This window comes from Astyanax mexicanus, chromosome 24 (assembly GCF_023375975.1).
Source record: "Astyanax mexicanus isolate ESR-SI-001 chromosome 24, AstMex3_surface, whole genome shotgun sequence".
Classification (NCBI taxonomy): Eukaryota; Metazoa; Chordata; class Actinopteri; order Characiformes; family Acestrorhamphidae; genus Astyanax; species Astyanax mexicanus.
This window is the reverse complement of record NC_064431.1, coordinates 20,057,210-20,075,396: the sequence shown is the minus strand read 5'-3', so window position 1 is coordinate 20,075,396 and position 18,187 is coordinate 20,057,210. Positions and strand designations below refer to the sequence as shown.

The window sequence follows — 18,187 nt, the reverse complement described above, 5'->3', positions numbered from 1 at the left end:
ATGTCATGTACTGAGGATGGGCAGCTGTTTTGGATGTATTTGAAATGTTTTATTTGTACCCCTGGGGTGGAGAACCATTCAAAAAAAAACCCTGGTTTGCCAACAGGACAATGATATTTAAAGTACATATACAACATGGTTTAATTTTGCCTTGATGACCTCATGATTGTTAAGATTTGATGATGACCTCAGACAGTTTCAGTGTTCATTATAGAGCAAACTATAGATTATTTATGAACAGATTAACTGTTTGTTTTACAGAGCTAAATGTGCCATTTGAGGATGAGGTTGGCGAAGCTTATGAAAGGAAAAGGTTGAAACAGAGAGCAAGTCATGAAGGAACTGTCAGTGGTTGCTGGAAGCTCTAGTCCTGTAATATCCTATATATTGAGCTTTATCCGGGGTGAGTCTGGGACATATATCAATTAAATCTACCCAGTGGATAGAATTTACTGGGTTGAATCTAAATTTTGGGGAGCATTATATCCACAGAGCTGAAATAATATTTGTGTAGGCCAACTGCTGGATTAGTGGCTATCATAGTAACAACCCAGCCAATGGGTCAATTTTCTAGTACCTGAGGACGCTGAATAAAACTTTACAGGATTTTTATAGTGTTTCTTAGTAACCAAAATACTTAAATAGCATGAATATAGTTTGAAATAACAAATGAAAACAGATTCACCAATTTATTTATTTATTATTCTCTTGGACTTGGACTACATCAATGGAGAGATGTGTTCTCTGTAGTGACTCATCACATCGATACGTTTGGGTTTGCCAGTTGCCGGGAGAAGAGTACTTTTCAGACTGTTTTGTGTCAAGTGTAATAAAGTTTGATAGCGGAGGGATTACGTTTTTTTTTAGGAGTTTGGCTTAGCCCTTTAGTTTCAGCTTAAAGGAGAACTCCAGTGTAAAATTGACTTTTGTTTTAGTAAAACATGATAAAAAGTACTTAGCTTTGATGAAGAGCACACCTCCGTTCTCCCACTGCGTTCCAAGATTCAGAAATTTTAACAGTTTGTCCAAACACCCTTCAGACTGGGTGATGGGTAAAGAAATCGCTAAACCGATAAATTGCTTTTTCCACCGTTATCCAGGCTCAAAGTAGCTCAACACCTCCTTGCTAGAATCTGTCCCTGACATTTAAAACAAGGCATTAATACGTTAAAAAGTGCACAAGAAGCTTAATAAAAACAATGTTTACATCCTATAATGCAAGCTTCAGCTCAGAGAGGCGCCATTACTGAAATAAAAATAACATAGACATATATATACATAGACTCTGCATAGCGTAGCAGCCAGCGCCAGGAGGTAACGGTGGAAAAGGCGATTTATCAGGGCAAATTATGCCCTGTGTCACCCAGTCTGAAGGGTGTTTGGACAAACTGTAAAAAATTCTGCATCTTGGAACACTGTGGGAGAAAGGAGGTGTGCTATTCATTAAAGGTAAGTTCTTTTTATCAGGTTTTACAACACCACTGTTCACATTTAAGGAACTCTTCATGTTTAGGCATACCAAAAGATTTCGGACAATTTCATACTCCCAACTTTGCAGTAACAGTTTAAGGATAGACCCTTCCTGTTTTAACATGACTGCACACCAGTGCAAAAAGCAAGGTCCATAAAGACCAGAGTGAGTTTGGTGTGGAAGAACTTGACTGGCCTGCACAGAGTCCTGAGAGACCTCAACCTGATAGAACAACTTTTGGATGAATTAGAGCCTGTGGAGAATGCGAGCCAGGCCTTCTCTTCCACCACACTGATGGTCAAAACTTCCCATAGACACTTTTAAAATCTTAAGGAAAGCATTGCTAGAAGAGTTGGATATCTTAAAGCAGCAAAAGTTGGGCCGACATAATGTTAAACCCTATCAATTAGGAAAGATATCATGATGACTTCAACGTATTTTCATAACTTTCTTTTATTTCACCTTATAAACATGAGCATACAATTTTATTAGCAGAAGACCGGTGTGGCTTTAGGTTTCTATTCCATGGGTGGACACTATACTTGTCCATTGATACCTGCACTACTGCAATACTTGCACTGTCATATACACTTTAATTCACCATAAAACTGTGAATTTTAAGAACTTTACACACACACTTTACCAGCCTTAAGCTATTATACCATAATTGCACTATTGTCTTCTGTCTCACGTATGTCTGTTTGTGGCCTTGTTGTATTGTACATATAGTGTCTCCCATTCTTTTATATTTATAATCTTTTTTTCTGTACTTGCTGTAATTTTTGAGAAGTAGAGTAACGTAATTTTAATTAACTGTATGTCCTCTACATATGCAGTGCTGACAATAAAAACTACTTGACTTGACTTTATTGGAGAGTACACTAAACTGTCTAATCACAGCCTTTACTTCACTAATGATGCCACAAATACTAAATCTGTTACATGTCTCTCTCACAATTAGCAACAAAGACATGCTTGCTTATTGCTAATTTAGTTGCTAATTCAGCATTTACTAGTAGCCTACATACAGCAGTCCACAGTTATTGCCAGATGTGGCTCAGGCTCAGGTTCAGTTTATATCACTGTTGCTATCTGACAATCAATACCCAACAATTCACACTGGATTTATAAGCTCAGCCTGTATCAGCCAGGAATACCCTTCTAATGAAACACAACACAGGGCAGCCAATCAGAACATGGGCTATTTCCTGCACATGTGCAGTAATCATGTAAAAACTTCACCACACAAGTTGACCACATGTATTCTCAGATCACTGAAGCTAAGAGACTAAGTCCCAGTAGTTTGAACTGCAAGTAATGAAGCTATAGCTCCGTCACATTAGGCCTGAATCATGGCCTCTCTCACAGCTCCTACACAGAGGCTGCACTTTCTGTCAACCACCCGTCACTATATGAGTGGGCCGTAATGGCCGGCGTCCATGTGGAAAGCTCGTTAAAGGGACTCTTGACACTGTGGGGTCCGGCATTAGAGGACAGCTGACAGACCCCCATAACAGCCCATTAGCTCTCCCGGGGAAAAAAAGGGCCTCAGCATTTTCTCTGTTTACAATTCAGCGTGTGTATACCACCAGACCACCTATACAGACAGAAGAAGAGTCTAGAGGAAAAGAGGTGGATGGTAAAAGTATACAGTAAACTAGTTAAAAGTTTATGGTACATTTCTGCTTATAACAGTACTTATAGTATTAATAAAATAACATGATACAACATATGGTATCACAAAATATCATAAGTAAGTTCCACTTTTTGACATTACTTGTAATAACGAATTAAACATGGTATTCAAATGGTCATGGTCAATGTAGGAAACACTGTTGGTTAAACACTGTTATCGGAATCCCCTGTTGGAGGAGGGCTCCTCCCGTTAGTTGCTGACAGTAGACAGCCAGTCAGGTTTGTGATTCCTGCAGCCAGTAAAATATGAAACTTCATAAAGTACAGTTATCCATCAGGAAACCAGAATAGAAATGATAGAAAGGAAGAAGAGGAAAGTAAAAAAACAAGTCAGCAGTAAGTGATAATGTATATTGGATCAATTAGGCCTATATGTCCTGTAGCAAGTGGCATAGCTTTGCAATGTAGCTATTCTACCATGATAACTTATCTAACAAATGGTAACAGGAATAACCTATAATCATTTTGTGCATAATTTAACCAGACTGAAACATTCACTTCTAGTCATATTTTTTACTTTTTTGCTTAGGGCCTCCAAATGCCTTGAAACGGCACATTAGTGCCACTTCCTAGAAACACTTTACAGCAACCAACCATTTTGTTAAACACTTGGTTTAGCATATCTTGTGGACTCCCATAGGGTTCTACTTTAAGGCCTATGAAACTGTCAAATGTTAAATTTGGGAGTAATGCAGCTCCTGATGGTGAAGAACTTAAGTGTTGAAGTACCTGAATTTATAGATTCAAGAACCTATGAACCTTTTTCTGAATCAATGTTTTGACCACAAAATAATGGCAATCTATAAGTTGTGTAGCAAAATGATCAGATCCTGGCTTTGCTATCCTGTTTGGAGATACAGGAGATTTATGCCACTTTATATCACTTTATCTGATTCATCCATTTAAAACCAGGAGGTCAGGAACATGGAAACATTAGAGCATAGTGATAAATTAATTAAAATAATTACTTTTTTGACTTGTTTATGTATGGACATAACAGTCATTTTATCTGTCTGTGATATCGTTCATTACATTTATCTTGGCAAGGAGAGGCCAGTATGTTGACTTTCTTTCTTAAAAACATTTCTTTGTGTTCTGTGGATTGATGAGTCATTCAGTGTAATTTGGAAAGACATGGGTTAATAATAATAACATCTGGAGTAGTAACACCTAAACATGGTGGTGGTAGTATTATGAAATGGGCTTTTTGCTATGCTGCCTTAGAGCCAGGGCAACTTAACATAACCGAAGATGGAAGATGAGCTATAACTCAAGTGCAATTGGGTAATGCAGCAAGACGATGACTTGAATCACAAAGCAAGTCCACCTCTGAAGTTTTGGAGTGGCTTTGGCCATGTTCAGGCTACCAGCACAAATCTGAGTTTGCCATATCCAGATTGTATCTAGAATGATGTTTGATTGTGCGGACAGCAAAAGAAAAAGAAAACAGTTAAAAACTTTATTTTAGTATAAAGTTCATTGCTGGGACAATCTAATAATAACCAATAAAAATAGTTACTGTGACAGGCCTATACTAATGGTTTCACGTACAGTACTGTATATCAATTGAAGCGTTTCCTAGAGTCATACATCCAAGCCAAGGACCATTCAGAACCTCCAGGCACTTCTGAAATGTTTTAAAATGATACCGGTCGTCAGTTTACTGTTTCAGCATTCTTGGAGGTCAGTAGGCCCGAGCTGTTTACATTCACCCCGGTTCCTGTCTTCTTCAGTCAGTAACCATATCGGTTATCCAGCCGTGTGAACATTCTCACCCACGTCTGAATGTTGTCGGCCTATTTGGTCGCTCCAGAAACCGGAGCACTAAATTTGTTAGTCTGACACGGGAGAAGGTCAGTGGATCCGGAGCCTGATTTAAACTCCGAAGCGGCAGGGAGAGTGGCTCGCCCGGCGTATTTTTGTCCGTCCAGTAAAGCCTGGGAGGGGGCTCAGCTTTTTTTAGTGTCCCAACCGGAATCTGGATTTGGATGACAAACAAAATCTGGACCATCGCGACCATAGTTTCCATCAAACAATCACACGCCTCCCCCCAGGCCTCGCCCCTACTGTAAAATATACAGCATGCTTATGGATATGAGCGCTAGTCCCAGATGTGTGAATTCATGACTATATTGATTTCCAAACACTTGAAATATGCCTGCGTTAAAATTCCATGTCACTGCTGGGAATGAAAAACATCTATTGAAAGCAGGGGCAGGATGGCAGCACGACTCTGTAATGTTGAATGTAAATTCCTTACACTAAACTTAGCTAGACTGTAAAAGAAAAAAAAATAGTGAGAAAAAATAATAAAAGCAGTTTACAGACTGCAGACTGTTCATGGATCTACTGATGGATCTGAGTTCAGGGTGTCCAGTCATGGACCCATGAGTGATCCTGGTTCTTTTTACTCACCAACAAAAAGACTTATCAACGAGGATGAGAAAACAACTGGAAAATGTCAAATTTAAGGCAAAGTCAAAATGTGAACTCTGTGTAAAAAAAAGTTATAAGGCAAAGAAATTTAAAAACTAATCTCTGATTCCCCCCCCAAAAATAGTGTGGAATAGTGTGCTGTGGATTGATGAGTCATTGAGTCTAATTCTAAAAGAGGTGGTTGTTTATGGAATGGGCTTTGCTTTGTCGCCTCAAAGCCAGGAAAACTTGTCATAATCAAAGGAAGTGAATGGAAGATGATCTATAGCTCAAGTGCAATTGGGTAATGCAACAAGACAATGACCTGAAGCACAAAACAGGTCCACCTCTGAGGTTCTGTATTAATTACACAAAAATCAAATCTGATCACTTGCAAATGACAGTGCTCTGAAAATGGCTTTACTTGATCATCGTTGAGATGCATTGCAAGACCTTAAATGAGGAGTTTGTGATTAAATGTGGCTGAATTAGAACAAATCTGTGTAGAAAAATATGCCAACTTTTGTTCCACAGCAATGTTAAACTACAGTTAGAGAGAGAATTTGATAGGAGGGCACACTTTGTTATTGATTGATTGATTATTATTATCCTAACCTCATCTCCTTCTCTAACCTCATCTCCTTCTTCCTCTTCTCTACTCCTCTATCCCATTATTTCCCTCTGACCTCCTTAAGGCCCTATCTATAGATGCTTTATTTTTAACTTCTATTATTTTTGTACTTAACCTCTTCTATTATTTGCACTTCAATATTGTAAGTCGCTTTGGACAAAAGCGTCTGCCAAATGTAATGTAATGTAATGTAATGTAATTATTAATTTAGTGGCACTTACTTTTCTCATAGACAATAAATTAATCAATAATGTAAAGCTGTCTTGCGGACACTAAAAACGCAAATGTATAAACGCACACAGCACCGTAGGGCACTCGCACAGGCTATGCAGAAGTGTGAACCAGCCTTAAAGGAGAACTCCAGTGTAAAATGGGCTTTGGGTGTGGTAAAACATGATAAAAAAAGTAATTTAAATATCAGGGCTCTCTGAATTCTACCAAAGAGGTGTGGAGCTACTTTGAGCCTGGATAATGGTGTAAAAAGTGATTTATCGGGGCAAAATATGCCCCAATACAGTCCTTGTACAGAGTGCTGGGCAAAAAGCACAAAATTACTAGATCTTAGAAAACTGTAAGAGAGCAGAGGTGTACTTTTTATCATGTTTTACCACACCCAAAGTCAATTTTACACTGGAGTTCTCCTTTAACCTTAGCTAGCTGACTAAAAACTTTGATCTACCAAATAACTACGTACAGAAATAACAATTGGCAAAATTGATTAATACATTTAAAGCCTTATTTTTTTTTACATGGATGATGAATTAAACCTTGTCTTTTGTCACTGGTTGTATGAGGTTCTACCAGCTCTAGACTGTGGCATGCGCTGGGTGTTTTCCCGGAGCGTAGAGATGGCACAGAATGGCAGTCATGTCATAGCTGTGCTGACATGTCTGCAGCATGTTCATACCAGGACAGTGGCGTCTGCTACGTCACCATTGGGTTACTAATCTGTTTTTCCACTCTCGCCTGGCCCAGCGGGTTTTAAATAACTGACCATGCTTTGACCCGCGTGAAGGATACTGGTACTGTAATACCCGTGCAACACAGTGTTATTGTAAGGTCATGATAAAGGCTATTTGAATTCTTCAGGATTCTTCGGATTTGACTAAAACTCCATTTACATATATTTGAATGTTCTGCATTATTTATAATGAATTCTGCTATATTCAGTCTGCTTATACTGTCCCAACCACTGACTGTATAAAGAATGGACAGTATGAACACAATACAGGTCTATAATGCCAGGTCTACCCGGCTAGATGTAGTATAATGTTTAGCCCCGCCCATTCCCATACTACAATGACAAAACAGCCCCCACATGTGCTATCATAACCACAAAACCAGTTTTCAATCCTTATTCTGCTGCATCATAAGAAGGCGGAGCTACATTAAGGGAGTTTTCACACCTGCCTTGTTTGGTCTGGAAACAAGGTCTAGGAAATCTTTTCATTAAACATCATGTCACTTTATTGGGAAGAATAAAGAACTTAATATAAGACCCTTTTTATGAGTTGCTATTGATTGTCCATTTGGGTAACTTTTGTTGAGTGGAATTTTTTTACACACACACTTTTGTCATTTTTTTAGTTCTTAAGACTCAAGTTTTAATAGTGGATATAGTGGATATATATATGAAGAAATGTAAAAATCAATTATATTTTTTAGTGGTATCAATTCAAATACTAGTATATACTTGTATATTTAAGGGATTTAAGGGATAAGGTCAAGTGGGGTGCTGGAATAAAGAATGATTGAGAAATAATTTTTTTTTACTTTACTGTAAACATCTGAGCCTGGTTGTAAGAATTTCTGAATTAGAACTTAATTTGCTGAGTATAAAAATCTCAGGAATTGTTTGGTATTAGACACTTGCTCACAATAGGGGTGGAGGGGGAATGATCATTTAAATGGCCTGCCCCAAAGCTCACTATCTGAGTCAGAGCTGGAAGTCTGAACCGAGACTGGCTCAGAAACATTACAACTGGTCAACGAGGGATGTCTCCTCTGTTATTATTCTGTTGTCTGTGTTAGATTGTTTCAGTTATTCAGCCACAAAAAAAAATTTGCTCACATAGTGTAAAAAGTTTTGGGGATTTTTGACTTTTTGTATTTGGACGTATAGTCAGTCTGCTGCAGTGATGCTCCACATGCAGTAACTCCAGCTCCTGACTGTGTGGAGGTATCTGCTGGCCCCTGGTGGTCTCTGATTAGCTTCAGAAGCTCTGCTGACTGTACCAGTGTCCCGGCGTCCGGCTGTACTGAGCACAGTGGCAATTAGCAGTGCAGTAATGTGTTTTGGCAGTAATGCGAGGTGGACTGGGGAGAGGGTTTCTTACCATACTTGGTGAACGGCGGGCAGGTGGTTGAGCAGGCGCTGTCGTGAGGAAGAGCAGCGAGGACAGCTGGGCCTGTCAAACAATGACTTATTCTTCACCATCCAACTGCCCGGCACTGTACCACGCACCCCCGCACCCCCAAACATATACTGTATCAACAGCACTATCGTCTGAGCAGGTTTTATACTGAGCAAATTTACCAGTACAGAATATTTATGTCTTTATCTGCACTTATGTAAACCCAGCTAACATTTTTTGGTTAGCAGAACGTTTTCTGACTGTTACAGTTAATGTTCCTTTAATGTTGGAGCTGTCAAGTTGTCTGGATCTTATTAGAATGTTTATATTTAACAAAATGTCCACAAAAAAAATGTTTTATGATATATCACAGTGTTTGTATTATTGTTATTATTATTTATTTTGTAAATCTAGGCTCTTACAGTAAATAGGTTTGTGATTTACTCTTCTGTTAGGAATACATATAATATAAAAAAATGTAAAAAATAAGACTGCATTAGCAAAAAAAAAAACAGCTAATGAATGTAAACAATAGAGATATGACAACAACTTTAACACGGCTTCCTTTTTAAAACTAAATACCATTTAAAGTAGTTCTATAAAAACTATATAACCTCAAATTAGATATTTCCAAAAAAAATTCTATTGCACAAGTTAGAAACCAGTTTAATATCAATTTAAAATATATGTTATTATTGAAGCTATTAGAGGTATTACAGCATTAAAATCAGCCACAATTTCCTTTTTATCCAGTTAACAAATAAATTCAGTTCTGTGTGCATTAATATTGTTATCATTCAAGCTACAGTATTAATATATTTAACCAAGGCTATAGTTACTGCTCTTGAAGTCTTTTTCACAACATACTTGAAAAAAACAGCAACAGGAGGTCCTCAGACAAAGTGCTGTTTTCATTTCTTTCCAGTTAGGAGAGAGCAAGACGAGCGTTTGACTCCACAGAGCTGAGCTACCTACCAATACGCCACTGTATTAGCTTGTTATGCTAACTGGTAAGCGTTTGAAGAGATAATCTGTTCCCATCCCTAAAAAATCTGGTCTGATTTTAGAAATTCCTCATATATCTTGTGAAAACTTCATAAAAATCAATGCAGTGCCAGAATATGTAAAAAGAAAAAGGAAAATAATTATGAAATAAATGTCTGAAAATCATGTATTGAGTAGAAATGTGGTCTACTTGATGATGCAGAGATAATGAGGGTCACACCAAACATCAAATTTACACATAGTCCAGTCTACCATTACTGAGATACTCCGTAGAAACAGAGGTTAGTAAACAAACTTGCCCATTTATAAGAGGATGACTTTAGTGCAGTATTTTCTTCATCATATGAATCAATCATACTGTTTCTGCTGCTGTTTCCAAACATGGTGCACAAACTGTTTACACATGGCTCTCTCTAATAAAGGTTAGAGGTATGGGCATGTCCTTAGTGAGTTCCTGAGGTCCCATTGGCCAGTTACACACAATGCCTAGAATCGAAAATCCACCAATTACAATGGAGACTGTGATGATGGACATATATACGATCCACCAGTCAAGTTGTTGTGCCCTAATTCATTGGCTCATAACTCAGGCTGTGACTCAAGATTGGATGCAATCAAAAGGGCAGATTGTACTGATTCAATATTTTTTTAAATCGTATTTCTGCACTTCACTGTCGCAAAACTACTGAGGAACAGTAAGTTTGATGCACCAGTATTTCAGTAGACACCAGAAGGATTGTCTGTCCAGCCATCTGTCTATTTCTATCTAGCTATCTACAGTGGTATTAAAACGTTTGGGCACCCTTGATAATTTTCAGGATTTTCCTTTGTTTAGATCAGCAATTTAAGTTAAATATATCACATAGCAGATGAACACAGTGATATTTAAGAAGTGAAATTAAGTTTATAGGAGTTACAGAAAGTGTGCAATAATTATTTAAACAAAATTAGGCAGGTATAAATTAATTAGTATAATTTGTATAAATTTGAGCACCCCAACAGAAAAATTACATACTTCTTTTGCAGCAATAACTAGCCTCTAAATGCTTCCTATAGCTTCTGGCTTCTGGTTGAAGGTATTTTGGACAATTCTTCTTTACAAAACATCTCCAGTCCAGTCAGGTTTGATGTTTTCCAAGCACAAACAGCCCGCTTTAAGTCACACCACAGATTTTCAATAATATTCAGGTCTGGGGACTGAGATGATCATTCCAGAATGTTATACTTCTTCTGCATCAAAGGTGTAGGAGTGGGTTTGACATGGGGGGGGGGGCACATTTGCTAATATTAATAAAAGCCCACCCTATTGTGACTAAGAACATTTGTGGAATTATAGTTAATCATGAATAAACCAAACACTTCTGTTTACTATTAGTTAAATCCAGCTGAAGGTCACTTTAACAACCTATACACGTTACTCCACATTACATTTACTGTTTTTAGAAAAATATGCGTGCAATGTCTGAATTCTATACATGCAGGGGTTGGACAATGAAACTGAAACACCGGTTAGCACCCGAACATCCCTTTCAGACAACTTCCTCCTGCGTCCACAGTTAATCCTGTTGGATGTGGTTGGTCCTTCTTGGCTGTATGCTAGCTGACATTACCCTGGATAACGTGGCTCTTGATACGTCATAAAGACTTGCAGTCTTGGTCACAGATGTGCAAGCAAGACGTGCACCAACAATTTGTTCTATTTTGAACTCTGGTATGTCACCCATAATGTTGTGTGCATTGCAATATTTTAAGGAAAACTGTGCTAAACTAAATTTTAGATTCATCATTCCACAGTACCTTGTTCCAAACTGAAGCTGGCTTGTCCAAATTTGTTCATACCAACATCCATCCATCCGTCCCATTTCCAGTTGAAGCATGTTTGGTAGGATATTCTCCTGCCTCTCTCCGGTTCAGCAGATGGCACCAGTTTCAGCAGTACCGCACTCATCCCTCACAGCGCCCCTGCAGCAGAAGAAGCAGCATCAGCGGGTTCTGGAGCTCGGAGCGGTTATTGTTGTAGGATTAGCGGATTTTCTCAGCGCTCCTCTCCGATATATGTCGAGTTTCCTCCACATTTCGACGGCTCACTCGACACGGCCATGGCCAGCATGCAGTCGTTAAGCGTGTTCGTGACGGAGCGGCTGACGCTGGCGGCGCAGGAGATCTTTAAAGCAGTGGAGGTGACCGTCTCCGAGTACCACCAGGAGATCTCTCGCTCCAGGCAGGAGAACGAGCTGCTGAAGCGGCGGCTGCTGGAGGCTGGCATCGACCTGTACACGGGTGAGTGTGCCCGGCACGCCCTGCCTGCCTCCGGGCGGAGGAACAGCCGTTAAACCGCTGCTGGGTGTGTTTTTAGCTGAGTAGCTTTAGCTATGGAGCTGTTAGCTAGCTACACAAAAAGATAAACGGTGCCAAACTAGGCAAATCCAGAGTAGAGATCCGGAAATTACAAATCCACTCCGCGGCCTGGCAGTCGGATCAAAAACACGGTGCGGATTTATAATTTCCGGACGTAAATGAGCTAAAGCTCAACATCTAACACTGAAAATCAAGCTATTTAAATCTTAAATGCGTAACAGCTCAATTTAAAAGGTATTCTGATGAATTAATTGCTTTAATTAGCTGTTTATTGCTAAATTAACAGTGACATTATTAGTTAAATAGCTAATGTATTTTAATGTAGTTTAGCTAGTCCATTTGTTTAAGTAAGTTAGTTACTTAATGCCAACCTTTTAAATGATCATTATCTGGACCTAAATAAGCAAAATGTCAATGTATAACTCAAGCTATTAAGCTGTCAGTTTAAAGTGTTTCAGGATTGATACATTGCCTTAATTTGGAGTTTATTGATCAATTAACAGTTGCATTATTTTAACTGATATACCAACACAAAGTAGCACATAATTTTGAAGTGGAATAAATGTTTTTCAAAATTTTAATCAAATAAAACCTGAAAAGTGTGGTGTGCAAAAGTATTTAGGCCCCTTTACTCTGATACCTCTCTATACAGTAAAACCCAGTGCAATCAATTGACTTTAAAGTCCAACTGTGTAAATTAGTCTCAGTATAAATACACCTGTTCTGTGGTTTGGTAAAGAACTGACAGTATCATGAAGAAGCCATGTAGGGGACAGAGCAAACGTGGAAGAAAGATGCTGTGGTCAGATGATCTATAATAATAACTGATGAGTATATTAGTAACACGCTCATCACCCTGAAAAAACACCATCCCAACACTGTGAAACATGGTGGTGGAAGCATCATGCTTTAGGGATGTATTTCTTCAGCAGGGACAGGAAAGCTGGTCAGAGTTGATGTGGAGGTGGATGGAGCTAAATACAGGGCAATACTGGAAGAAAACCTGTTGAAAAAGGCTGCAAAAGACTTGAGACTGGGAAGAAGATTCACCTTCCAGCAGGACAATGACCCTAAACATACAGCCAAAGCTACAGTGTAATGATTATGGGTACAGTGTGATGGGTAATGGTTTAGATCAAAGCATTTTTTATGTGTTAGAATGGCCCAATCAAATACCACTGGGCTTCTGTGGCAAGACACAAAAATTGCTGTTCACAGATGCTCTCCATCCAACCTGGCTGAGCTTAAGCTGTTTTATAAAGAAGAATGGGCAAAAATCTCAAGCTGATAGAGACAAAACCCAAAAGACCTACAGCTATAATTGCAGTTAAAGGTGGCTCTACTAGTATTGATATAGGATGGCTGAATACTTTTGCATGTCACACTTTTCAGATATTTTTTAAATAAAAATTGAAAACCATGTATCATTTTCATTCCAATTCACAGTTGATTGTGTTTTTAAGGTGAAAAAAGTGAACTGTGAAGTTTAAGAGGGTATATATGGGATTTGGCCAATATTGTGATCAGATGCCGTATAAAGCATTAATTAAATAAATCCTATATCTCCAAGATGTCATCCCAGAAATAAAGAAGATAAAAATAATCCCCTTTAAGCACCTTTACACAACACACATGCATCACTCCTATAAAAAAATTAATAAAAAAATAGTTTCTCCATTTTTTTTTGTAGTCTGGGTTTAGTAAGTAGAGATATACTTTTTATTCTTTGGTGTTATTTTTATGTGTTGATGGTTTTTATTGTATGTTATATGTATGTGATTTATATATACACTTTATAAGTGTTGCACGTTTTCCAGTTTTTACACGGGTCTGACTATCAGTGCCTCAGACAACAATGGGGGCGTTCACATGCACTCAGTAATCCGATGACTGCAGCAAATCAGATTTGCTCAGTAATCCGATCAGCGTGTTTACATGCATGCGCTTGGGCAATCAAATAATGGGTGTCAGGCAGTCGGGCATTCCTGCCCTGGCTTTTTTTTTTTATTTCAGTAAATATGGACCCACTTTACTGCCAGATGTGTTTTTTTTTGTTTTGTTTTTTATAAAACACAGTGCTGCCTTTTTTCCCATGTTGCTGCAAAGACACACTTTCAAAGTGTCACATTTTAAATATAATATTTATAAATATATAAATACATATATAAATACTATATATGTCCTATCCGGTTCCGTATGCTTCTGTGCATGCGCAGACACAGAAAGCCGAAAGTAATCAGAGTAACCTTATACATGTGCCGAGAAATCTGATTGCAGAGCTGAAATCCAGCCCTCTATTGGGTTTCCTAATCAGATTTCCTGGGTTTTAATCCGATCTAAGAAATCGAAGTTTGCTGTGACGGCTTAAATAATCAGATAACTGCAGAAACTCAATTATAATCAGATTACTGATTGCATGCAAACGCAGTCAGGGTTGTGCTGTGGTATATCCTGGGAAGGGGGTCTCAGAGACTGAGGCCTTCTGGGAATTTGTTTCTCTGCTAGTGAGGCTAATAGATAGGCCATTTTTCTGTGTTTTTGTCTGTCTGCTGTGCACTGATTATTAGAATTGTTAGCCCCCCAGACAGTTCAGGTTTTGCTTTACTGGTATTTGTTGGTGGATGAAATCTAGGGGAAAAAAAAGAAAGATAAAAGGGAGGGGCATCCAAACCTGTGTGTACACTACAAATGATACAATCTGGCAGCATCACATCTAAAAGCAAGCAGGTATTTTTGTTAAAACAATAGTATTGGCAATTTTGAAAAAAAAACAATGAATTTAATAACATTTATTTCAAGAACATTTATTTCAAGAATATATATATATATATATATATATATATATATATATATATATATATATATATATATATATATATATATATATATATATATATAACTAAATACAAATAATACAAAATTATGCCAATATCCTTGTGCATCCTTAGTAAATTGCAAGATATTTTTTACTGTGTCAGAATTTTTGGCACACTCCTTCTGCTACTGCTGATTTAAATAAATAAGCAGCATTATTTTTTGAGAGAAATTGTCCTTTTACTTAACATAAAAAAGGGAATAAAAATTCTGAAGTAAAAAATAACAGTATTATTGCAATTTACAATTATGTGTTTAGTGAAAACACCGTAACCTCTATTTAGCAGTTTTGGAAAGTTAGTGGAGCTAAACTTGGGTAAAACCAAGTTGTTGGTGTGTGTCTGTGCTGTTTCAGGTTGTGTTTTTTTCTGGATGCGAGTTAAATTATTTCTTGTATTTTTCGCACTACACGGCGCACTTAAAATTCTTAATTTTCCCCAAAATAGTCAGGGCACGTTACAATCCGGTGTGCCTTATGTATGAATTTTACCAATCAGGTTGTAAGGAGCAGTAAATCTATTCTGCTGACAGACAGCGCAATACAGAGTTTTGGTTTTGTTCTCCAGAAGTACTGTAAGCATTAGTCGCTAACCGTGCTAAGCGCTAGCTCTTTCAGCGTACAGAGGCGAGTTTATTGGACTGTAAATTGGACCTGCGTGTTTATTAACAAGCTACTTGGGATGAACCGCTAGCTAATATTGACCTGGCTTACCTTAGTGTAGCGCTTATAATCTGGTGCGCTTTATGTATGAAAATAGACCAGAAAATAGACGTTTATTGATAGTGCGCCCTATAATCCGGTGTGAAAAAGACAGTACAAGGAAATGGCATAAAAAAATAACAGTTTGCATTACAAGCAACAACTAATTTACTAATTGACTAATTTACTTGCGTTTGAATGTCTGTTGGGATGATAGAAACATTCTGTTTTAATAAATATTTTTAAATTGTGTGTTTTTTTTTGTTGTCATTTTTAACCAAGACCAAAAAAAATCATTTGGGCCATTAAAAATTAAGGAAAACCTGCAAAAATGTATTCTGTTATTTGGTAAAAAAAAAAAAATCTGGTCTATCTTTACTGGATTTGTTACAGAATTGGACCAGATTAATTTCCCCTACCTTCTGTTCCTTCAATTCAGCCTTTCTACTGATATCTGCTTTTTTGACCAGTGTGCCATTTCCTAAATTCAGTTTTTCACTATGAGCAGCTTAAGTTATAGCTGTAATTTATTTTTTATCTAATGGATGTAAATATTTATATTATTAATAGTAATAAAACACTACTATACTTACTACATTAACAAATGCACTTCTGATAGTGGTGCACTATTGTAGCACGATTTAACACAGTATTTAATGCAGTAGTGTGTGGTTTGGGACGCAGGCCCTGTTTTCAGTGGGAAGGACCGTCTTTGTTGTGCGCCGATGCACGTTATGCAAATCGATGAGTCGCCCCAGCCATAATCTGATTACCCCAGTGCATGTAAACACTTTGATCGGATTACTGGCGAAATCTGTTTTTTTTCTGCAGTTATCAGATTATTGAGGGCATGCAGACGCACTCACTGTGAATGTCATAAATATTGAAGGCACTGGTGAGCGCTACCTTGCACAAAAATTTACACACATCTTGTTTAGACTCTGTGGAGACGTATTGCCAATAGAATATGACTTTGCATGCCTGTTCTCTGAGCTTTTAACATCAATATAGCATAGATAGTGTGAGAAATATAATATGTTGTATTGTCCTTCGGGTTGTCCTTTACTTTAAACATCTCAAACATCTCAACATCAATGCACTTGTTGTATGGAAACTAGATCATATTGCTTCAGGTTGGCCTTAGACCAAAATCAGTGTACTTGTCTTTAAACCAGAACTTTTGGTTGCTTCAGGTTGCCCTAAGACAAACATTAATGTACTTGTCTTTGAACCAGAACCTTACATTGCGTCAGGTTGCTCTTAGACCAACATTCTTGTGTTTGTTATCTTTTAAACCAGAACATAATTTTTTTTTTCAGGTTTCCCTCAGACAAACATTAATGTACTTGTCTTTTAAACCAGCTCTTCGCATTGCTTCATGTTGCCCTTAGACAAACATTAATGTACTTGTTGTCCTTAAACCTGAACATCGTATTGCTTCTGGTTGCCCTTAGACAAACATTAATGTACTTGTCTTTAAACCAGAACCTAATATTGCTTCAGGTTGCCCTTAGACCAACATTCTTGTACTTATGTATTAAACCAGAACATGATTTTTTTTTTCAGGTTTCCCTCAGACAAACATTAATGTACTTGTCTTTTAAACCAGCTCTTCGCATTGCTTCATGTTGCCCTTAGACAAACATTAATGTACTTGTTGTCCTTAAACCTGAACATCATATTGTTTCAGGTTCTTTTTAGACAAACATTAATATACTTCTCTTTCAAACCAGAACATCACATTTTTTCAGGTTGCCCTCAGAGAAACATTAATGTACTTGTCTTTTAAACCAGCTCTTCGCATTGCTTCAGGTTGCCTTAGAAAACACAAATGTACATGCTGTCTTTAAACCAGAACATCACATTGCTTCAGGTTGCCCTTAGACCAACATTCTTGTACTTGTTGTCTTTAAACCAGAACATCATATTGTTTGAGGTTGCCGTTTTTTTAACATTAATGTCCTTGTCTTTTAAACCAGAATATCACAGTTCTTTGGGTTGCCCTTAGACCAACGTTTTTGTACTTGTTGTCTTTTAAACCAAAACATAATTTTTCTTTTTTTTCAGAATACCTTCAGACAAACATTATTGTACTTTAAACCAGAATTTTACATTGCTTCAGGTTGCCCTTAGACAAGAACTGAGAAAACCACGTATACCGTACTTAAATTATTACGTAAATTATGCTTATCTGCTTCTTTCAGAACTACAGCCCAATATGCCCAGCATGCCCATCATGCACGATGGTGACGGTGATGCCGGGCAGGGGCCGCCAGCCTGTGGAGAGCAGTGGGGGCAGACCAGTGAGGAGATCCAGGTCAAGCTGGAGCTCAGCGCCGCACAGGAACAGCTTCAAGATGCTCCGTCCCAAATAGCCGTGGCTAACGAACCTGTATCCCCGAAGCCGTGCCTCCAGAGCGAACAGAAAATGGAAGACATGTTCCAGTCCCAGACGGCAGAAACCAGTATGGATAATCTACTCCTCGCTGGTCCCTACATTCAGGTCAAACAAGAACCCAACGAGCTTGTGTCGAATTTGGGTCCACAGACTCTGTGTGATGTTCAGAGCTGCATCCCTTCTTATCCCAACAATGCTGCTGCTGCATCTGGTCATACTAGTGGACTTGGGGGTGAAATGGACAGCCAACGAATGTCGTCATTGCACAAGCCCGGACGATCTAAGG

General features: G+C 38.1%; 2 protein-coding genes across 3 annotated transcripts in view; one reads left to right on the top strand and one right to left on the bottom strand.

The window, feature by feature from the left end:
• The window catches only part of myog (myogenin), a 61,191-nt gene that overhangs the window by 13,906 nt on the left and 29,098 nt on the right, over nucleotides 1-18,187 (bottom strand). The window contains exon 1 of one of the 2 annotated variants that reach the window (XM_049471961.1): nucleotides 11,369-11,471. The exons of the other annotated variant lie outside the window; for it this stretch is intronic. The gene's annotated coding sequence lies outside the window, so the exon portion shown is untranslated. Of the gene's footprint in view, nucleotides 1-11,368; nucleotides 11,472-18,187 lie in introns of those variants that run through there. 2 annotated transcript variants of the gene reach the window in all.
• The window catches only part of si:ch211-86h15.1 (uncharacterized), a 29,672-nt gene continuing 23,019 nt past the window's right edge, over nucleotides 11,535-18,187 (top strand). Inside the window, exons 1-2 of the mRNA XM_049471960.1 lie at nucleotides 11,535-11,851; nucleotides 17,708-18,181. Coding sequence (XP_049327917.1) covers nucleotides 11,671-11,851; nucleotides 17,708-18,181 — 655 coding nt within the window. The 5' untranslated portion in view covers nucleotides 11,535-11,670. The remainder of the gene's footprint in view (nucleotides 11,852-17,707; nucleotides 18,182-18,187) is intronic.